Source organism: Liolophura sinensis, chromosome 6 (genome assembly GCF_032854445.1).
Source record: "Liolophura sinensis isolate JHLJ2023 chromosome 6, CUHK_Ljap_v2, whole genome shotgun sequence".
Lineage (NCBI taxonomy): Eukaryota > Metazoa > Mollusca > Polyplacophora > Chitonida > Chitonidae > Liolophura > Liolophura sinensis.
In genome coordinates this window covers 59,227,716-59,252,255 of record NC_088300.1, presented here as the reverse complement: position 1 = coordinate 59,252,255, position 24,540 = coordinate 59,227,716, and the positions used below count along the sequence as shown (strand labels likewise).

The 24,540-nt window shown below is 38.4% G+C and overlaps 1 protein-coding gene across 1 annotated transcript in view; it reads right to left on the bottom strand.

The window, feature by feature from the left end:
* The window catches only part of LOC135467645 (ubiquitin thioesterase zranb1-like), a 29,711-nt gene extending 5,415 nt beyond the window's left edge, over positions 1-24,296 (bottom strand). The window contains 8 exon segments of the mRNA XM_064745435.1: positions 324-553; positions 1,376-1,501; positions 2,575-2,693; positions 3,641-3,666; positions 3,668-3,840; positions 4,266-4,337; positions 19,086-20,301; positions 24,148-24,296. Coding sequence (XP_064601505.1) covers positions 324-553; positions 1,376-1,501; positions 2,575-2,693; positions 3,641-3,666; positions 3,668-3,840; positions 4,266-4,337; positions 19,086-20,262 — 1,923 coding nt within the window. The 5' untranslated portion in view covers positions 20,263-20,301; positions 24,148-24,296.
* Between the last annotated feature and the right edge of the window lie 244 nt (positions 24,297-24,540).

Here is a 24,540-nt window from a genome sequence, read left to right as displayed (position 1 = left end):
CCCGAAGCGGACGCTCTATATACTCTATTACATAACATTCTACTTTTCATGGGATAGGACAAGCTCTTGTGAGCTTTTATTCCTGCCTAATGTATTACTCGTGAATACTTTTGTACTTAATTTAAGGTTTATGATGAATAAAAAATGGAAATGGGTCAAGTATAATACATTATCAAGGGCTAACACTTTTATGAAAAAAATAATCTTTCAAAAAAAATTTCTCATCTAAAACAGGTCTAGTAATTGTGTTATGAACAGGCTTGACTTTTTGATCCAATAAGATTATTGATTACAACAATGAAGAATTGTGGCTTTTCACAAACCTCTGATCTTGTGAGGAAATGGACAGGAAGTAGCTTTCCTTCATTGTCCACCAAAGGGAGGTAAGCCATCTGACTGTCCTCGTTAGACTCAATATTTGCTCCCGCCCCTATAGCATCGTCACTGTCCATTTCCATGGGAACAAGTGCAGAAAAATGACCTCTAGTATAACCTAAAGCTATTGGTGTTTTCCAACAGAAACTCTTCTCCCACAACAACGGCAAATAAACACCTGTAAAATACATACAAGTGTTAGAATACAATCTGAATTTACAGAAATAACAAGACTATTCCAGGGTAATGTACATGTAGCCTACCACAGAAAAGCTTACATGTAGGTATTGTTAGTCACAGGAATAATAAGTTAGCAGATGCAGTTTACTCTTTTATTTTCATCTTAATCACCTGAAAGAAAGAAACAAATAGAGAAATAAACAAACAAATAGAGAAAGAAAGAATAAAACAATGAAAGAAAGAAAAATTACAATAATGAAAGAAGGAAAGAATGAATGAAACACTACAGCTCAGTGCCATCACAACATATTTTCACATATTATCAGTCAGTCATTAATTATATACATGCATGAAAAGAGTGAATGGATTACCTTATGGTATGAATCAGCTAATGACAACAACCCTCAGCTATCACAATTTTTGAAATTTTTTAAAATTTTTTACTCCCACTTGACATCACTGATACCAACAGTAAAATCTGTACAACAATCTGGAACAACACCAAGGTCACAGGGGTCATGGTGACAAGGCAGAAAAAGACTTAAAAACCATAAAAACTTGAATGGCTCAACTGTTGTTTCTAATAATATTTCTACAGAAATTACATACTTCAGTGTATGTGCAACATGATTCAAACCTACAAGTGAAACAATTTTATCAATGAATGCTGATTAAATAGTTCCGCGTGAGGTGAAGCTAAGCTGAAATAAGCCAACGTGGATCGCACAGGCTCCAAAAGTCAAACTTGTCTAGTGGTCGCCTTGATATAAAGTGAGCAAAGAGAGAGCGGCAGATGTGCTGTAAGTAGTATGGTTCTCACCCTGAAATCTGGCAAATCCTATTGTCTCCCCCCTGAAACTCTTGACATACTTCACTCCATACACAATTATAGGTCTCCGTAATATATGAGATAAGGCGAATATGTGAGTCTGTTCCAAGGCAGCACCTGTCAACAAGAGCAAATCACGTCACAACTACACAGTCTCGTTTACTGACTGACTGACTGATTAATTCACTGACTGACAGATTCAGATTAAAGGAAGGGAGGAACATATTTTTGCATCACTTAAATTTACCATATTTAGTTAGGCTTGCTGTCATTGACTGACATATTTGTGTAAAGATCACATGAATTTTAAAATAAATAAACTGAAATGAGACAAAATCATAAGGAAATCTCATTTCATCTTTACTTGAGAATAGTGTCAACCATATCAATGTACCCCAAAGATACACTTTTGTTTCGTTTTTTTTTTTGTGGGCTAGAGGTTTAAATTCCCAGAATTATATCAAAATGATCATGCTGCTAAGCCAAAAGCACAGCAACACTCCACACAGTCACAGCATACCAACACAGACAAGTGTTTTGCTTACCCCTGATACTGGGCAGATGTTGTGAAATCAGACCTGAATCCTCCCAGGATTCAATCAAGGTGTCAGAGATGAGAGCTCTAACCTCTAAGCCACTACAGTGGTACAGTTGTACACTGGAAGGTAACATGACTCTTCTGCCAGTAACACACTGTACTTACCTGGCTGACTAGCGAGGCTAAGTCCTGTGGCCACTTTCCTCATCCAGGCTAAGCTGTAGGGACAGGGCCTAATGTTCTGACAGTAACACACTTATCATTACTATACTTACCTGGTTGACAAGTCCTGCTGCCACTTTCCTTATCCAGACAGTGGGGGCTGGGCCTAATGTTCTGTCAGTAACACACTACTCATTACTGTACTTACCTCGTTGACAAGTCCTGTGGCCACTTTCCTCATCCTGACTGTGGGGACTGGGCCTAATGTTCTGTCAGTAACACACTAATCGTTACTGTACTTACCTCGACAAGTCCTGCTGCCACTTTCTTCATCCAGACTGTGGGGGCTGGGCCTAACGTTCTGTCAGTAACACACTACTCATTACTGTACTTACCTCGTTGACAAGTCCTGTGGACACTTTCCTCATCCAGACTGTGGGGACTGGGCCTAATGTTCTGTCAGTAACACACTTATCATTACTGTAATTACCTGGTTGACTAGCCAGACTAAGTAGTACAGCCCAGTCCTGTTGCCACTGTTCCTCATCCAGACTGAACTGTAGGGACTGGGCCTGCATGGACTCATACTCCTTCCAGCGTGGGTAAAACCTGCATTTACATACAGAGAATAAAAGCCTAACTGAGGTAAACTGATAAGAGGTCAGATTTCCCATGTTACAGAGTTACTACGCTGTCAAATCTTATATGTCTTAAAAGCAAGGTTAAATGATAAGGATTGAAATAGTCTGAATTGCTTTCCTAAAATGTACAATAATTGCATGTACTAAAACCTCTGTTGTTAATTTTGGAGGGTGACGCACAAGTTTTCTGTCGTTTTCATTTTTGCCCCATGTGATCTCATGCAAGAACACTTGGCATCACCCATTGCTAACATATGGCAACAAATGGCATTATACGTTCAAACTCGCATGACGTCATTCCAGCATAACTTCCTTACTCGACGTGAAATCTATCTGATTCATTGTCACACAAAGAATATAATCACATCACATCAGGAAAACTTTACGGAAACCACCGAGGATTTTGTTTTTTAGGACCCTTATTGAGGTTAAAAGGTTTCATTAATCGCAAATCTTTTCTGTTCCACAGGGCATGTAAGATATCCTTCACATCATTTCACCATTTTCACCTAGCTTCACTTAGGACTGATGTAACACTTTAAGTCTTACCATTTGCCAACAATCACAGTGTCTTCACAGCTCTGTTGTAGTCTTGTTATATTAATTATACTAGAATGATGACTGACTGACTTTTTAAAAGATTTTTTAAGAGGACTGGGATTAATTCACAAAATAAACAAGTATTGTTGTCTTTCAGCAGTTTCCACAAATGCTAGCATGTGAACTTTCCACACAGAAAGCTTTTCTACTTCAATGTCCAGGGCAATTATTATCTTAAACGTCACACATATATGGCCTCACGAATACTGAGAGCAGTCAAATCCCTGTCCAAAACAGGGATTGAACCCGGATCCCATGAGCCATTAGAAGTAATAAGCACCTGACCACTGAGCCATGTAATGCCCCAATACTCACGTTAGTGCCCCCTCGTTGAGACTGTCCCGCCAGGGCCCGGCGTAAGGTGTGGTCAAGGTCAAACACAGACCAGGTGGCCTGGAGGACGGAGTCTAGCAGACAGTCACCAGCAGTCCTGTTCCAGAGGCTGTAGAGCCTGCTGCCCAGTCTGTCTGTGATCTCCACACTCCAGTTGATGATTGACTCCTCAGCCTCCAGTTCTGAGGAGACAATTGGGATTAGCCTTGGTGTGGAATTCATGTAAGTTGAAATAAAACTTTAGAGCGTTATTTGGATGTTATCGGATAGACTCCTGTTTATATGCCAGTCTTATAAGGCAATGTCAATTTTAACACTTAACTTCATGTAGTTATGAAGTCGACTTCAATATGATGTCTACAATGTAATGACCCGAAAAGTTCAAAATAGTTGTCTTAACATAACAACTATCATGTAAATATTCTCAGTTTTAACTCAAAGATACCAAAGTTAAGCTTTTAAATCAAATTTTTAATGCAAGTAAAACCTGGCTTTATGGAACTGGTTCTGATATTTTAGATTCGTGGAACTCATCTGAGGGTATTGTTATACAGACACTTAACAAAAAAAAAAAAAAATTAAAATAAAATAAAACACTCATACATACCATTCTGAACATCCCTGTCTAACAACTCATCAAATAATTGCTTCTGAATAGGTGGTGGTAAGTCTTCAATATCTGTAACAATCAAAACCAGAATTTTCTTTGTTTACATTTCAATTCTAGATGCTCACATGTAAGCAGTACAGGCTACAATGTACGATACTGGCTTCAGTACAGAATGTACTGAGATTGTTACACAGTAATTACTACCACAATAATACAGAGTAAAGTTACTTATGGTGGGTTAAGATATTCACACAAGTATTGTACACGTATATGTTCATGTCATATACATGGCAGTGCAGAAGTACATTTGTTGAACCAGAGTTATTTTGTTAATTAGTGTCAAAAATGACCCTCAAAAACATTTCTCTTTGTGACTGTGGTTAAGTTTATGGCTGGAGGAAACTCAGAGGAAACATATCAGAGCCCTAGGGAAACCACCACCCCTGCTGGTTGCCTGACAAAATCCAACTCCAAACCTTATCGTGTTTCCCTTTTGCAATGACAGATGGCCTTTGTGCTTTAATGCCATCTAATCGTTAGTCTGGCCTAAATGGAAGCAAAATATGTCATCCTAGAAATGTGCAATAGCTCCATTTTACATAATTACATGTATGTATAACAACTGGATACTACATAAGATACCAATTTGTCCAAACATGCACATGTATGTTCACACTTATATTTATCTGGCTGAATTTTGTGCTTGTTTAGTATCTAGGAGATACGATAGTGTAGTTAAGGGGGAGTAACTCTGAAAACCTTCCTGATCAATGCCTTGTATAAACATCAACTGATCAATAAACAGGGACAAAATGAAACAAACAACTCTTTCAACAAGTGAGGATAATTTAACATGAAGCAGCATTTTTCCCCCAACTATTTATAACTTCCTAAAAGTACATTGTATATTTTCTAACAATCATAGCTTGAATGATCAACTGATTGGAACAATTATATTCCTGTGAAACATTATATGTGTCCACCACACTTGTTCATGTGCGTGTACACATAATAATGCTGTATACTGTCACACCCCTCATTACACAACAGCTGCACTGAGTCATTATTACACCAGCACTGAACAAACTATTGTCATAATCCAAGTACAGTGCGCATTCACAGTCCTCTGCCATTTCTTCCTTTCTAATATGTGGTACACATTTCAGCTACGACTCCATAACTATCAAAAAATCTGTTGTATATTTCACTGTTATTTATATTTATTTATTTATGCTGAATAAATTTTTTGTTTCAGGACATCAAAAAAAGCCAACAGCAAATGAAAACTGTCAAATTCATGTCTATTTCATAAACAGTTGTAGTTTGTTACATGAGTAATCTGAGTGGTTTTGTGAATTTCAAGCAATCAAGCAGTGGTTGCATTGTGCATGTAAATTGCAATTTAGGTGCACATATCATCATCAGAACCACAGAACCATTGCTAAACTGCTTCTTAATTTGGACGCTCTATAATTTAGGAGACATCTGAGAAAGTGTTTAATGTAATACACTAGAAGTGTAACTTTAAAAAAGGAAAGACTTGTTTTGACTTTACGGCACATACTTCAGATATTTTGGCACATTATTTTCAATCATGATGACAGGAAAAATTGCTCAAAACAGTTAAAATGAGTCTCAAGTTTTTCAGAGTTACACTATACTGTATTAATGTAGATTAAATGTGAAAATCAGAAACTAAGAATTCATAATACATTACTAAATCACACCCTTCCATTATCAAAATAAATACATATTACTGTTTTCAGCCTTTACACACCCATGATGCCATTTGACTGAATGAAATCTTTATTTAAATAGGGAATTAAATTTCTTTAATTATTTAATAAATCAAACATTAAAATTGTGCAATTTGCTCTTCCCAGATGACCTCTATAACAACAACAAGCTTGATGTTACAAGACCGACCCTTCAAAAAGGCCCCGACCAAAATTCTTTTTTCGTGTTTTTACAGACGCCAAATCTGACAGCTGCAGATCGAGATATCTGTGAAGTGAAGTATCTGTGAAGTAGCCATTTGGATACCAGTAAAACCGTGATGCCATATATCTGGGAGGACATATACTTTACTGAACGGATGACCAACTTCCTTGTGTTTCCATGGGCAGTCAAGATTTCAAATTAATTACTCATTTTGTGAGATAATCATTGTAAAATGTTGGAAATCTTGTGAACATCTCAGCTGTCAGCGTCTTACGACACCAATGTATAGAATTCACAATGATCCAATTCTTTTCGCCACGGTATGCCTTAAAAACACATCTAATTTCGCGAAATTGAATTGCTGAGAATTGTGTGGCTCTGGTTATTACCGGCACGAAATGTTCACAAACACTGATGGAACTTGAACACAGGCCTATACCACCAAGGACATGTCACTCAAGCTACATGTATAGCTGAGGTTCTACATGTAGCCCACTTATGTAGCCCACTTATGTAGATCCTCTAGTTCATTTTTGTGAATTAAATTAATTCAGTCATGGACTGGTATAATCAAGGTGGAAATTGAGACCTTACACCTTAATATCCACTGTAACATGATCAAAATGGAAGAGTTTTGTTTTAAATCTACATTTAAAACAATCCCCAACAGGGTCCCCTTTTATGTTGGCAAACCAAACTCTGAATAAATTGGAGGAAATTTCCATCTTTCTCTCCAATGCATGAGATACAATGATTCCCTTTTGTCCAGTCTTTGTCATCTTTAGAGAGAGTGTTATGGAGGTAAGGGTATTTTTCATACTCTTGTATCGCCGAAACTGTGTTATCGTGAGACCAGTTTCTCTCTTTGGTGCTGCCATTTTGCCCAGGTCTCGTGCCTTAAGACGGTCACTTTATTTCTACATGCCCGCTGATTGGCTACTTTCACTCAACTTGACACAACTTGCTGACAAAAAATATACATGCACATTTCCGATCCAACAATGTTGGATGGTGTTGAGTGTTGTTGAATAAGTTGAAGAACCTGTCCACACTACTCAACATGGCTCAACTTGTTGACTCAGCTTCAAGTTGACTGTTGACTTAAATTATGCCACAGCACTCATAAAAATGTTTAACAAATATTTACTTGTTAGTTTTAATGTAAACATCTAAAAATATTTATTCTGAGAACTGCCAAATATTGGGTGACATAATGTAGTACTGTGTTCTGATCAATGTTGAGGAAGTTTAATTGTGATCAGTTATTTGAACAGGATTCTATGATTGTTATTCACTTCTGCGAAAAAAAAAAGAAAGAAAAAATAAGCGACCTAACTACACTCTTTTGTTATAAAGGGCTTGTCACATCAAACAAACAATATCTTAATTTTGGCCCTACTTATATTAGTGAAAAAGTGCATTTTTGAGACAAAAAAAAAGGGATAAAAAGACCATTAAATATAGAAAACATACTTAAATAGTTAATAATAATACTTTAGAATGGAATAATATATTGTCAAAATAATGGGAAAGGAACGTGAATTAAAAGACAAACTGAGTAATAGCTACTGAGTTGAAGAACCCAAGTCTGAATCATACATCACTACACATACATGTACATGTATCAGCTGCAATCATAAATAAATAGACATGAGTTACCATTTACTGGTTGAAACGCAGCAGAGAAAGGATCTAACCTACATTTACGTGTATCAACACACACATGTGTACGAGAGGGTCCCGCTTGCACGAAGCCCAGTCAGCGGTATATGGATGTAACTACCATGGCAACCAGCACCATATGCATTATATCATCATGGCAGTTGCATGCTCATAACATTAGATGGCTTCATGCAAGTGGAGATAAGAATTTAATCCTATGAAATAGCTGCAGAAAGCAGCATGACTTCTTTCTGTCTGAGACTGTCTGAGAAAGTCTCTGGATGATGTACTTAATTCTTACCTCTGCACTTCACATTCCATAATGCATGAGTTGACACTTGTAATATTGCACTGGTGTTATCATGAAATCAATTTACAGGCCACCCGATATTGATCCTTACCCAATAATGAACCACCTGTACACTGTCAGAACGCTAACTTCCCCTTCATTCAGGTTGACCATTGTTGTCAACAAGCTAGCTGCAGGCTTGACTTTGTGGTGGTGGTAGTGTTGATATCCACTTATATATTTTCCAGTTGTACGCCCATTATTTTAATTTGCCTCTTTTTTGGTCAGCTATTGGTAATATTAAGTGTATGCCTACATATGGTAACATAATTTTGTTACGCCTTGCTATATGTTTATACTAAAGGCCTACTGCCATTATTGTGGCTGTCAAACTGTGTGTAAGTTGAGAAGCATGGTTTGCTTACCTCAAAATCATCTAGCAAAATCAATGGTACAATACACGTAACCTACAGACCATTCAGTCGAATCCATACATGAAGGTGCAGGTGCAGACAGTCTGTGTTTATAAATGTTAATCTTCCAGGACCAATTAATCCTGGTACATGGACATGCATTAATAACTTCAGTCACAAATGAGAATAAGACTGCTAAGATTTACATGTATACAAGTCCCACCTAATTCATTTCTTTTGAGCACCTACATGCAACTCTAAAAAGCCTATGTAACCTTGATCAGCTACATGCACATGTAAATGTAACTGGAAATCTGGATAGTATCTGTATATGGTCTCTATCTACACAAACAAATCATGCAGCCACTTTAAGCTGTCTTAACATGTACATGTGCATCAGAGAGTTTCATCTGTTCCCTGGGTAACCATGACGATTAATTACAGCATGCGGAAGCACCTGTCAGCACCATGCACATTAGCCGTTTTTCTGCACTCGCCATTACCACCTGATGAACACACACTTTCATGACTAAAAGCTTACTGACACCTTCACCTAGGGTGCTACGGAGAGACCATGTACCCACGTAACTCATATGCCAAACATCTCAGATTCCCCAGACAATTGCTTAAAATATTAAAAAGGTCATTGATCACACTGCTCTGTTCTTTACTAAGATCAGAGCAAATCTTATCCACAATTAAGGGCTGCATAAACAAGTGTTGGATTCCTTTTCATGTGAAGGCCACATCCACTTAATTTTTTGTTTTACAGGCAGGATGAATCTTTTTCCAATGTCAGTAGAGGGTATCAAAAATAAAAATAAAACTGAAAAATCATCTAGGGGAAATGCGGACTCTCCCAGCAACTGCTTTGTCAGGAAAACCCAACTGTATGATCTTACTGCATGATCTGTCTGCCCAAGGTAGAATTAACACGAATATGATTTGTAACTTGTCTTGTTTAAAAAAAGAGCATCAGAAACACAACCACTACAGGAGAATATTAATAACACATATATAGTACATGCACATGTGCATGTATTATGGAAACAATTCACAAATATCTTGTGTATAAAGCATTAAGTTTGTGATTCTCTTTGTCAATTCTAGAGGTCTATTTTAGTAAAATGTATGACCTACAATATTGTCCAAAACATTGCATTTTTAGAAGCAAATAAATGCCATAACATATTTCTTTTAGCAATGAAACATATTTCCAGTAGCATATTATCATACCTTTCAAAACAAACCTTGAAACATTTCTCAAGATCAAGAGAACTCTCAGAATCAGGCCAAATTTGCAACTTAGTCATGGTTGGAATGTAGAACAAACATTGTACTTATGTCTGAGGGAGTGCTTGAGGTTTAACGTCGTACTTGACAGTTTTTCAGTCATATGACGATGAAGGAATCATTAGAGTGCATGAAATGTGCCTCCTTGTTACAGGATGAATTTCCACCGCTCTTCTATCTAGTGCTGCTTCACTGAGCCATTATTCTGATACAGGTCAACCAGTGATTGCACTATCCCCTTCATGCTGAACGCCAAGCAAGGAAGTTACAACTTCCTCTTTTAAGGTCTTAGGTGTGACTCGACACAGCACTGACCCTGGATCTACCGCTCCTGAACCGTACTTGTCTGTGAGTTACTACCTGTACATGCTGACCTTACATGGAAATGTACAATGCACTGATGTCAGTGGGAAAAGGGGGAGATGGTACCACTTTCTCTACATACACATACTGTATTTAACCTAAAGATTTGTACGTAGAAATCAAGATCTTAAAATGATGTTTTTGATGCCAACCCTTAGGATTTTCTGATTAGAAATTAATCAAACACAAAAAAACTCTTAAGTGGCCCTATTAGGTTAATGAATTATTGAAAATCAAGCAAAATGTGTCACTTGAAAAATGCTAAACTTTATGTGAAATACAGTACATGTAGCTAGCATTCTTACATTTACCAGTGAATGTTTGACCTTTGGTTTAGTACCCAACACTCTCACGTATCTACTTGTACTGCTACTTTAAACAAAAAAGACTACACACCTGTACGACAATCCAAAGAAAGGCCCTACTCTAAAGTTTGAGAGAATTTATTTTTTATCACCTTGTTAATTTCCTACATATCTAGAGCTGTCAACCGATCCTTTTTTTTCCTGACAGGCTTGAGTTACATCAAATAAAAAATATTTTAAGGACGATCTTATTTTAAAGACAGAAACTACTTTTGATGAGGATAATGTCAAATTTCTGTTTGGATAGTCTGTACATTCATTCAACAAAATCAGGATTGCTTCTGTCTTAATTTCAGGAAGCCTTGAAGAGTTTGGTGTGGTGTTAAAGGGGCATTCTTCACATGTACAGCACTAGTGTGAAGATCACAGCTGCATTCTTCATGTGTACAACACCATGCAGCGTGAAGGCTACAAGTTGATTAAACTTGTGTAAAGGTCACACCTACACTCTTCATGTGTACAACACCATGCAGTATGGAGGCTACAGGTGCATTCTTCACATGTACAACACTTGTGTGAAGATCACACTTACACTCTTCATCTGTACAACACCATGCAGTATGGAGGCTACAGGTGCATTCTTCACATGTACAACACTTGTGTGAAGATAACACCTACACTCTTCATGTGTACAACACCATGCAGCGTGAAGGCTACAGGTTGATTCTTCACATGTACAACACTTGTGTGAAGATCACACCTACACTCTTCATGTGTACAACACCATGCAGTATGGAGGCTACAGGTGCATTCTTCACATGTACAACACTTGTGTGAAGATCACACCTACACTCTTCATGTGTAGAACACCATGCAGCATGAAGGCTACAGGTGCATTCTTTATGTGTAGTTTACAACACTAGTGTGAAGGTTACACATGCATCCTTCATGTGAACAACACCATGCAGCATGAAGGTTGCAGGTGCAATCTTCATATGTACACTAGTGTTCATAAGCATTCTTCACGTGTAATACACTACTGTGAACTGTGAAGATGAGTAAATTCTTCATTTACACCATATGTGCAACACCAGTGTCGAGGTTGCAGCTGCATAAGCATTCTTCATGTACAACAGCAGTGGAAAGACCACAGGTGTATTCATGTGTAATACACAAGTGTGAAGACAAGAGTACATCATTCATTTACACCGTACGTACAACATGAGTGTGAAGGTGACTACAACTATACTACACATGCAGGCAAGCATACTTTGAACTACTGCATGATGTACAGTAGTCCTACATGACTTTGCTTTTGCTTGAATATTTTATACTGGCTATGGCAGAGTGATACCTGGACACAGTTACCGTTCTTGGAGTTGTGCCAGAGGTTTGCCAAAATTGACCTCATGCAGTCACTTATGATGTGCCTCCTGAGAAGATACAGGCCTGTACAAATATGATTATCTGCACTATAATTTAGCAGCCTCACCTTAATTCCTTATGATTACCCTGCCCGGCTCTAAGATCACTTGTAAACGTTGAAGTGAAACAAAGCCGCATACAACAGCAGCTATTTACGGTGAGTACAAAACAATGTCACATGACTTCTGTTCACAAATCAAAACACCATAGTTTAGGGAGGTCACATGACATTGTTTATTCTTGCAACAAGTTGCTGCTGTTGACCAAGATCGTCATTTCATCATAATACTTTAACATAGAGTGGATGATCTTCAGGGTTTGCAGGTTCTTAACAAATGAAGGTGAGCACATCGAAATTATGGCGCATACATGTACTTGTGCTGACATGTGCTTTCGCACAACACACAGAGGTGGCCACACACAACCCCAGAACAAGCAATTGGACTGTATGTTTCTACGACAGTCATTTTACAATTCAAGCGAAGGCACAGCGAAGACATACATGGATAGCTAAGCTTGAAGACACCCTACATGTGCTGGGTAGCACAGCAAACACTACCCATACTATCCATATGTACATGTAAACAGCAAGATCATGGAGCAAACTCAGTCTGGTAGATAAATTTACATTCCAGAGTATTCAGTTAAAGCTCTGCCAATTTGGCATGCCAAGACCCTAAAGACCATGCAGTAATCTGCTTAACTTCAGCACCCAAGACTATCCATGTAATGCAGGGTCAGTTTTCTGCCAGGTCAGCTGCCATTCACATAGCTGAACCTTATGGGTTGTGCAAATCAAAATGTATGTCAGATTAAAGGCCAGGTAATCTGTCAGAACCACAGCCTGACAGGGTCAACCTCTGTCCACCTTGGACTAGAGTTCCATCAGTATTTTACTTCAAATGATTCAATCACACATATCTGTCTTGTAAAGCCACAATGGTCTAATATACTGGGATACAGACAAGATGCTGATTGGTGGGGATAGGAAATGCCGAGTTAAAGAAATAAGGTTCAGATTTATTATCTATTCATAATTAGATACTAATGTATATACTGTTACACCGTGTTTCAAAAATTACTGAAAAAGAGTACATTAACCTGAGTAATACGGTACTTAGAATCACTAGATAACGAAACTGGTTTTATGAATTTTTCCCCCAACACTCGATATTCTAAGTTGAACTATGCCATGCAAGTCCAACATTTACCAGCTTCGCCATTTCAGGGTCCAGTGTTAAACCAAAACCCATGGGTTTAAAAGGGGTCTGGTTATTGTGCAACTGGTGCAATTGCAGGATTATAAGGTGTTAGCTGCATGAATGTGGATCTAACAATGCAGAGATGTACCAAGTAGGACTGTGTCACACCGAATAGTGGTATAAAACGGTAGGTCCAACGGATCTGTGACAATCACCTGCAAAACATTAGTGCCATTTTAAATGATGTCAATTAGAACATGCTGTAATGTAGTGGATGAAATGAATTTTCTTCTGACTGATTTCGGTAAATAAGGGCAGCGCAGTGATTTGCATTTGGCACTATTTGTCTCCCAAAGAAAGAAATTCTCACATTTCCCAGAAAAAAAAAATTGAGCCAACCCAAAATTAGTGAATTGGTGACGTTACACGCAACATTGTTTTTAATCATGGCCTGGTCGAATCACTGGAAATGCGACCATTTTGTATCATGCACTAATGCATAAAATTTGGCCGTTATTTTATTGGCCGAGTATTGTGCTTCACAATAACGATCATCTAGGCAGGTTTACATACTGAAATAGAAAAGAAAACCCTATGGCGATGTAAATCGGTGACAATTTTCACCACCTCCGCTTTGCTTCCAGACCTCAAAAAAAGCTACCACAGCGACAAGAATATCAAATGTCTCCATGAACGGGCTTGCTGTTCTGCATACGACTGTAAAAACAGGTACACCGTCATAGAACCCCAGAGTTTTTTCAAGTTTCCACAGATGATTGTGTGTATGTAATGGGATGGAGCCTACACTGCCATTTGTACTGCCTCATGAACCTGAACTCGCTAAGAACACCAGTAAATGATATCTAGCCAACCTGTACATGTACTTCTCTTGATACATTACCTAACACTAAATATTCAAGGAAGTATCATGATTGCAATCTTTTTAATGTTTTTGGCATACTTAGAAGGTAGACAGTAAGACCCTCTGACGCATTTGTAGGTTATGTAGTGCATTAAACAAATTCATCGTCACATCTGTGCCAGATCACCGAGTCTATTGCTATTTATCAGCCATAGGCCAATAGTGTAAGGTTATATGTAAGCAAAATATGACGTGATATTAGCATTAACTGCAAGTGAATTGGCCAAACATAGCTGAACATGGCGACTAGATCAGCTCACGCTACATGTATAATACTGATATATCACCACAATGGATCTGATGATCATGGATATGAAAACACTATAGCCTGATAGACGGACAAACCTACAAACACATCTAGTATATTAGTCACAGATGTATGTGAAGTAAATTACGCCTACATGCGTATGTACATGTATATGCACATGCATACATGTGAAAATTTACATGCACACGTGAAAATGTGCATGCATACATGTGAAAATGTGCATGCATACATGTGAAAATGTACATGCATACATGTGAAAATGTACATGTACATAATGAGTGATGTGGGCTTCTGTCATTTGCATTACAGACCTTCCTATACACATTTCTATTTATATACATGTGCATATGTGTAAAAGAGCCACATTTTTTATTACAAATATATACATATCTAAATTTAGGACAAATTGCCCTGTGTGTGAAGTACAAACTACTTCTAATTCATCAGGCTTGTCACACAAACAGTAGAAGGACTATGAGGTGCACATAAGTAACCCATATTTATCTCACACTTAAACACACATAGCAATTTAATGACTTGCCAAGGCAGTACACGCCCAATTTAAAAAGCCAGCTACAAAACACATGTGCATGTAGTTCTTTCTTTATAAGCTACAAGTATACCATCAGCTTTTTGGGTAAGATCAGAAAAAAGTAAACTACATGTACAGAATATGGCACACTGTGTTTGTAGATATATATATATATATATATAGACACACACCACACACACATTTACACACACGCACAATTATACATATCTTGATGCATACAGAAAAAAATAGGCTTTTGTGAGTCAGCCGGCCAGTTTTTCTCTTTGTTACACTTTTACCCCGTTTTATTTGGCACACTGTCAGGTGTTATATTCTCAAGGTGAAGAAGGCCTTCTCATCTCTCCCTGCCGTGAAAGTACATGTATGTGTAGCTCCATCAGGTGGCTGCACTGCTGGATCATATCAACATTCTCCAATCCTTACACTCCGCACCATCAGTTACAGCTGCAGTTTTCACACATCTTCACATACATGGTATCGCCATGATCATTATAACCTTCTTTCACTCAGTGTATCATAGTTCTGTTTTCACCTTGTGTATAATTGGGGCATAAGGCTAAAAGCAATACTTAAGAAGGCATGTACAATTCTGAATAGCACAGCAATGTTTACTGTCCAGGCAGTGATGTACAGTAATTACTAACACTGATCGTTCTGATATATGTACATGTAGGAGCATGAATTCATATATTACAGGAAAGTGTTATATTAATAACAAAACCAGACTCATATGCCTATTACATACTCAGAATATGCATGTATACATGACAGATGCCCAAATTAAGCCCTTTTAAAGGACAGAAGAGGCTGAATTAAGATGAGATTAAGTAATTTAGTGCATCAGTTTACTTTAAATACACACAAGTAACATGGGATTTAACACGGCTTAATTATCAACTCCTTTATATTATTATTTGTCAAATGCATATTAGAACAGGTGTTTTTTTAAATCTTTATATGTGACCCAAAACGATGGCCAAATATTTTTAAGGCTCTGTATGGCCTTCTAAACCACATCCAGCTTGATGTATATAACACAAAGTGCAGGAACTTAACACTTGTCTACTTGGGCACATGAAATTACATGTGGGCAATCAAAATGTCCAAGATGGTAGCCGTTAAAGACAAGCAATTTTTTTAAAGCATTGCAAACTCATTTTGCTTTATTTCAAAGTCCATTCATCAATGTGATTTCACAGGTGATGAGCCGGGATGGCCATAATAGCACATTCTACCTTATTACCGACTGCCTTAGAAGATATTAATACAGTATTTTGAATCTTTAGAAGCCACTCAATTTTCTGGCACGTCAAATTGTAACCAGCCTTTGAAATATATCCTTATAGGAATATCTCCTTAAAGGGTTAAGTCCCCAGTACTGGTATACATGTATATATATTTATTTCATGTTTTCTGTCCTTGAAAACTACCTGTAGTTCTTTTAACGTGACAACGGAATTTAAATGAATTATGAAATTCATGGAATCTTTTTGTTACTTTATATTTAAGTTGTCTGTAGTTTGACATCTATGTCAAATGTGGTTGATTGCATTAAGATCATAACACTGCTGAATCATGCTCTGTATCTCTGGTCCACTATTACCTTCTATTATGGAATAACGCATGTGAAGGCTAGATAATAATTAATTCCCATGGCACTCTTGTCCCCTCAAGCCCAGACTATGTGCACATAAAAGCAAATTTCAACATGACCACCAGGAAGTACACATAACAGCTGTGACCTTATAGAGTGTGCTGTTCATTACATTGTACATTAAGAGAGAGAAAGACATTTTTCTATACATTGTGGCATGAATAACTCTAAGCTTTCTTCTTGCTTTAAGTCCACATAAAGCAGTTTCCTTATTAGTGACAGGCTATCCACCTTTGCTAATATGAATAGAATTCATATGTACATACATGTACAAGTAGTGTACCGGTGTACTTTACAGGAAAACAGTGTTTCACACCAAATACGAATGCTTAAAAGTGACTTTGATGAAGCATTTTCTCATGGAAAAATATGTTTTTGTATATGCATATAAAAGACACTCAGCCAGGTGTCTACATTAATATGAAGCACTTGGTACTTCTAATTTTTTGAAGAATTAGTAACTTTACATATATGTACATAGCTTTGTACGTGGGAAGGCCTTGTTTTTCTTGAAAAACTGCATCCCCCCTCCCTCCCAACTCTCAGGGGTATGGGGATGACATATATTCTCAATTCAGGAAATGTACTGTTCATGTCAACCACATGTAAAACATACATTTACCTGGATATGACAATGATCACAAAATATACATGTAGAATAAATTTTGATGCCAGTTGTCTGTTCATAAAGTAACACATACTTTAAAGAACATGCAAAGCACATGTAAATTCTTTTTCAGGGGTTCCACTGGCTGAGGGGGTTAGTACACCAGCCTCGTGCAATGACCCTGGAGCCTCTCACCAATGCAATAACTGTGAGCTCAAGTTCAGCTGGTACTGGCTTCCTCTTCAGCCGTAAGTGGGAAGGTCTGTCAGCAACCTGAGGATGGTTGCGCGTTTACTTGACCCAATTTCCTCCCACCATAATGCTGGCCGTCGTTGTATAAGTGAAATATTCTTGAGTACTGCAAAATACATGTACACCAACCAAATAAATAAATAAATGAATTTTTTTTCTAAAAAATCTCTATTTATTAAATACAATTCATTATAATCTGCCATAAGCTTCATGTACAATGACCTTAACTGCCCTACAAGCACTGCTGACCATTCCCATGTATAACCAACATGGCCCGCAGAACTGTGCTGGTCGAGCGATGTTCCAATTTGAAGCACCCTGCCTGAGACTAGAACTGAACCACCTTCATTTACACGTACGAGAAATAAGGACCTATTCATCCTCAATCACTCATAAATCCGTAAACCTAGATGAAGTGTATGCTTTGCTGCAACATCAAATGGAGTGACTCATTTTGAAATATTCACCAGATAAACATGTACACTAATAGTTTTTTCCTTTCTTTCTACTCTAAAGCTGGCCAGAAAACATTTGGAGTGATGATGGAGGAAAGCATAAAATCGAGTTTAGTAACTATACCTGGCTAATCAGCCCATGCCTTTACATTTCAGGCCTGATCTAAAACCAAACATACCTACATAAAGATGCAACAGATGAGGATACATATGTACTTGTAGAGGTCATCACAACTGAGTACCACAAACACTGTACTATATGTTCAAGGAAACTCCTGGGAAACAAGTGTAAAGTCCATCTATCCTCATCTTTTTCAGCTGTCAAAACTATCATGCTTACTTCACTTTCTTCAACCTTCTCTGATCACTATTCTGTTAAAAAAACTACTGTTTTTATAACAATTCTTTGCCACCTGTCTGTCAAGAACTATGCAAAACGAGATGCAAAGACTTTGATAAAACTGTGGTAAGCATTAATCCATCAGAATGTGGTGGTGATCCAGAATTTTTTAAATACTTTTTCACTATTTCCAGATGTCATAAAGAAGTTAATCACAGATTTTCATGAAACTTTGTCCATACATTATCATGATACAAGAATTAATCCACTAAATTTTGGTGCTGATCTGGATCCAGATTCAGGCTTTTTCTGAACCATGGCGATACATAAAAAAACACAAATGCAGAGTACATGTATTTAGCTACCGACAAGGTTTGCCCTCTCAAACTACTTGCTAGTTACACATGTGCGTATATCTACAAATTGCTTTTTCTGAATAACATAAATAATGTGAAATGTGATTTAGATCAAATGGCAATGTAATATATCTTCAGGTAATGTCCACTAAAATACATGTACCTGTTTTACATTTTATGTGTGACTTACAGTTGTCTTACCATTACACATACCACTGTACTATCTGCAATGAACTTGTTACAGGTACACATACAAGTGTGTGTGTGACTATTTTCCCCCTCTGTAGGTGGGAAGGTCTTCCAGCAGCCTGCAGACGGTCGTGGGTTTGCCCCAAGCTCTGGCTGGTCTCTTCTCACTATAATGCTGGCTGCCATCCTATAAGTGAAATAATCTTTAGTATGGCGTTAAACCAAACAAGTAAATAAATGAAATGTTCCCCTTCTTGATTCTTCACATTGAATCTTTCAAAACGGCATCCTGTAAAATGAATACAATGAACAAAGAAGGAATACGTACCAGTTGGCAGTGCAAAAGTAACAGCATCTGTGACAAAGAAACAAGGAAAGTCTCCCTTTCTCTGGCGCAGTGAGGAGGAGATCTCTCTTTTGATGTCCGCGGCAATGTCTGGACTAACATGGGACGGCAGACGCTTGGTGGCTTTAGCTGCGACGTCCGTGGCAGTAAGCAGTACAGCTAATATGTCCTCTCTTTGGAAACGAATGGCAATGTGGACCAGGGTGTAGCCTACTTCAAAGGCGCTGGTCCTGTTGAGTAAAGTCACTTCATCCTGGGTAAGCTGCCTGGCAGGGTCCCCTCCGGATGTTAGGTATGCCTCCACGGCATGAGGGTCCCCTGCCACTACCCCGTGACATGCATTCAACCAAAACCAGTCATTCTCACGCAAACGCTTACGCAAAACTTTCATCCTCCTCTCCTCTTGGTGACTAGTGTCTTCCCTGTTGCTAGGAGACGCAGCTGCCCCATCTTGTTGCTGAATCTCTAAGTTCTCTGCATTTCTTATTGCTAGTGGTGGAGACTTTTTGCTGCCTTTTTTGGACATTTCATTTTCCAGAATGTTACTCCCCCCGCAGGCTGACGTTCCTTCAGGATAAATCTTACCCCTGGAAGTACCACAGATAATACACTTTTGAGATTTTGGCCAGTTTTCATAAGTACAAGCCTTGCAGCACCACTTGCCATGGATTTTGGTGGCCACTGTTCTGTTAATGTCATTATTGACCTCTCTGGCTGCCTCAGGAGAGTTTGGGGACACCGCTTTGGCCTGTGATACTCCTTGCCCCTCACAGATGTTCACATTGACACTCAGCGGACTCCTCTTGTCACAAGAGGTGGACGCCGGGGGAGAGTGTTTCCGCCGTGGCGTCATGCACTGACTGCACCGGGCTGTCCTCGGCCAGTTTAAGTAGGTACACATGTGACATGACCACTTTTTGGTTGGGTCATTAGCTGATGAAGTACTCAGACTGAGATTGGGCCGGCTGTTGGCATTGTCCACATCAGATGATGCTAACGATGCAACTTTATAGATGTCCTGCTCTGATCGTACAGCCTCCTCCGTGATGAGCTGGGGTGGGCGGGGTCCTTTGCACAAGGTGCACTTCTTCGCAGCGGGAAAGTTGAGGTAAGTGCAGTATTCGCATGACCACTTCTTTCCGCTTCCATTATCAGTCATCTTCCCAGGTTGTCTGAGCCTCAGCCCTACATAAGAATCCTACAATAACAGTGGTTAAAGTAAAATGTAGAACTGATCCGATGTAATCACACACAAATGAACCAAAACAAAGGCAACTGTACTGAGACAATACAAAGCTTATTTAAGTCTAATACATACAGGAGGCAATAAAACAAAGGCATGTACTAACTGCACATGATGTGTGTAAAAAAACAAACCAAAGAATTATTGAGACCTGACTTATGATGATATCTAAACAATATATATAGTGTCATGTTTTTAAGGTCAATCAGTTCTCCATACAACAATTAGATAAAAAGGAAGATCAGGGCAAAAAGAATAAAAACATTTATACCCACATTCATACTGCTGATAAAACATTTAGACTGTTGGACATTCATCATACATCAGAAGGTTCAAATCGTTTAACGAGAAATATACATGTACAATGTTTTATTCGGCCAAATCCATAAAATTTCAACATTTTTCTCATGGCCTGTGAGAATAGTGCAACTTAGTTTGGAAGATGATTGGCACATTGTATGACGTTGCAGCTATCGGTAAAAAGATACATATACATGTATTCTTCCCTTCTTTACAGTTTGAGCAAATGTTGGAGCAGCCTTAATGGCTTTAAGTCTGTCAAAAATTATTCAGAAAAGATGCAAAAAAACCCCAGAAAACACAGAATTACAGAATTCAGGAAGACATGTACAGAAAAAAAGAAACAAATTGTACTGTTATGACAATCACATACACGCTTGAATAATCTGAAAAATACTCAAGAGATACATGTATAAAGATTTCCGAAATTACGGTGCCATGAGGACTGGAATGAAAATAAAATATCCTTACTGTCCAGTCACACAAAGACAAACACTGCAGGCAAATGTTGTGTGCATGGTGGCCTTTGTGCCATGATTTGACTACAGCCCATCTAAACAGGCTTATTGGGGTTGCCATTTGGAGGCCTGCCTCCCACAATGATCTGCTGAGGTTTGGGATTGGAAAGGTTCATGATGTTACTAAAGTACACATGGTGCTTCACATTTGATCTAAAGTTCCAAAGGTCTTCCATGCCCATGTCAGTTGCTTACTCCTAAACTTTGTTTCAATTTCGAAAGACTGCAATTACATCCCTTTGCAAGAGTCTGCACTATTCTATTATACCTTAGTATCTCATGACAACCAATCATGAGCAAATCAACTCAAACTATAATCAGGGGCCTATGTGGTCAAGTGATTAGAGTGCCAGAGCCTTACCATGGCCCAGGAGCTTCTCACCAATGTTGTCGCTGCGAGTTCAAGTCCAGCTCACGCTAGCTTTCTTTGCAATATTATGTGAAAAGGTCTACTAGCAACCTGCGGATGGTTGTAGGTTTCCCTCAGACTCCACCCAGTTTCCTTTCACCTTAATGCTGGCCATTATCGTATAAATATTCTTGAGTATGGCGTAAAACTCCAATCAAACAAGTAACAAATGACAATAGTTTCCATCCCCAATATCCAACTACATATTACAATGTTGCCAATGTGGGTTAAGGTGCATGCTTTTCCAAAACCACACGGAAGACATGCAATGTACAGGTATAGATTCTCCGACTAGGAATTATTTTCTCTATATTATGAATTCCTCCATGCCATTATAAGAGAGATAAAAAAGAGAGGAGGATGTACATGTGCTTGCAATGAAATGTTCCCATGCATGACAAGGGGGTAAAATATAGTCTCAACAAGTCAATGGGTATGGTCGGGAAAAAAAAACATTACCAGAATCAGAATGATTGACCATAGTTTTTATTTGAAAGAAATAATGATGTGTGAAACTTGAACATGTCAATGTTGGGTTATTTTTAGGTCTGTGTTATGAACTATCTATTTTTAGTTCACTAAGACTATAGTGCATATTTGTATTGTTCACCACAGTGGTCGAGATTGGTGGCAACAAGTTAAAGTGAACATAAAGTCTGCCAAGAAATATACATAGAAAGAATGATATATGACACAGTTATCACAGAAAAGTATGTAAGAAATTCAATAAAGGTTGGAAAGGTGAGAAGATGAAGTTCAGCATTGGGGATATGGCACTGACAGACAATTCACTCGAAGTAGCCATAATGCAGAAGCCCTTTTAAACTTGGCCAACCACTAGCACTGAAAGCGTCATGTGATAATTGGCTATCACGTCTGAAAACCTATTAGCCCTCGATTGCCAGTGTGGCTTCTTAATATACAGACAGATATCAATGCAATAAATTGAATTTTTCAGCTAGTTTTAGCGTTAAACTGATGCATTTTGGACCACACGTTTATGAGCAGGTAACTGATAATGCCTGCCTGTTTCACAATGCATACATGTTGGGCAGGTGAGCTGCCAAGAAAACCGCCTCAAGCAATTCATTGTTTGAAGAAAACTATGATGACTTTGCATTAATTTTCCTTTATTAAAGTCAGATTTATTACGAAAATATCTTCCCAAAATCTGAATGAAAGAGTATGTTACCAATCAGGAGGTCCTGATATGTTTGGTAAATTCCCTAAAGTCGGTACAGCCAGCTAGGCTAAAAGTTTACCCCCCTGCAGGACAAGGACAAGCAGGATCACTAAACACGAAGCCTGTGTCCATGAACATCACCCTGACCCAGCGCCAAACTAAAAGAAACATCGGCCCTTTGAACATGGAACAGAGCTAATGCTCTTTAGCCAGGCGTAGATTGACCCTATGTCTGGGAGCAAATGGGTTTTTGGCGACTGGTAGCAACTAGGAGCAATGAAAGCAACTACGAGCATAAGATTGGACGAAGCATCGAGTTGTACCCAGTTCTGTTGATCTATGCGTGCTTGCGTCCAGTTGATCACAGTTGCTCCCAGTGATGCATCATGTGATGCATCGCATGCATGAGTTACACTATGAAAATGGCGACCACCGAGTAGACCGCAGAGGGGAATAAGTTCATCAATATTTGGAGGCTTAGCCCGAGTTTGTACCACCCCTCTTACAAGGTACAGGCAAAGCATATGATGTACATGGGGAGCGTAACAAGGGAGAGGCCATAATTAGAACAAATCAACAAATGTGTCTATCCTTTCGCTGAATCTGGGTATAAAGTCAAAAGCTTGAATAAATGGACCAGAAACTATTCAAAGAGAATTTAAATCTAGAAAGAAAAGACAACCTAAAGGCATATTACACATCATATCAATTACATCCACGCATTATGTACAAGGTCTCCGCCACCATGAACAAGTCACATGATGGTCACGTAAAATGGTGTCACCAAATGAGTGGCTGGGTACTGGTCATTGTTTGCTATCTATTTTGTTGATAAGCAGTGTAAAATTTTAAAAATATTTTTACCACATTTCTGGAATACTACTTTACTAATGAATTCAGTTTTAGTGGGTGACTTCAGGTCCACTTTAACAAGTGGCCAAAGTGTGCAGTCTGCTGTCTTCATACACAGTAGTGCCAACATGCTATATGCACATGTACATGTACAAATTCACTGCACAAATGCCTTGCCAACAGAAATCACAGCCACAAAACTCTATCTTCCAAGGACCCTTTGAAACAAACATGGACTGAGTTGTGATGTTATAACGTGCTTGTATTTTAGCATGACAACATCAGAAATATCGAACTATTAATCATAATATGGCTAAATTTACAAATGCACCAGGTAAGTTGTAGACAAGAAGGCTCACGTCCCCGTTAGCACGAGTGTCCAAATATTATTCTTTGGTTGGTTGTTTCTTTTTTTTTTTTCTAAAGGCCTCCAACGCCATTTACATAAACTTACACTTGTAGTCAGTTTACAGGCTGTTGAACGAAGTGGACTCCAGCAAAATGAAAACAAACCGAATTTTGGCACAACGATAACTTACAAACTCAGATACATGTCTTGTTTCTTGAACTGACTCTGGCCATACGAAGACGTAAACCTTGAAAGCACCAACACGTAACTCAGCTCATCAGGAAAAGGAGAAAAAGCTAAAAATAGTAGATTCTCTCTGCATCAACACATTAACCATCAACATAGCTTCCATGATTGCACGTGACGTCATCGTGTTTCCCGAGATGTCTGACAACCTTGAATTCCATTGGTTGATCACAAGATGTTCTCTTTAATTATACCCCTAGGAACAAATCATAGGTGATTCCCATCGGTTTTGACAGTCGCTTTTATCTCCCTTCATAGACCAACTTAAAAGATTAACTTCCACCATAGAGGTATATTTATACATTCCTCCACACTATGTTCACATTGATTCAGTTTT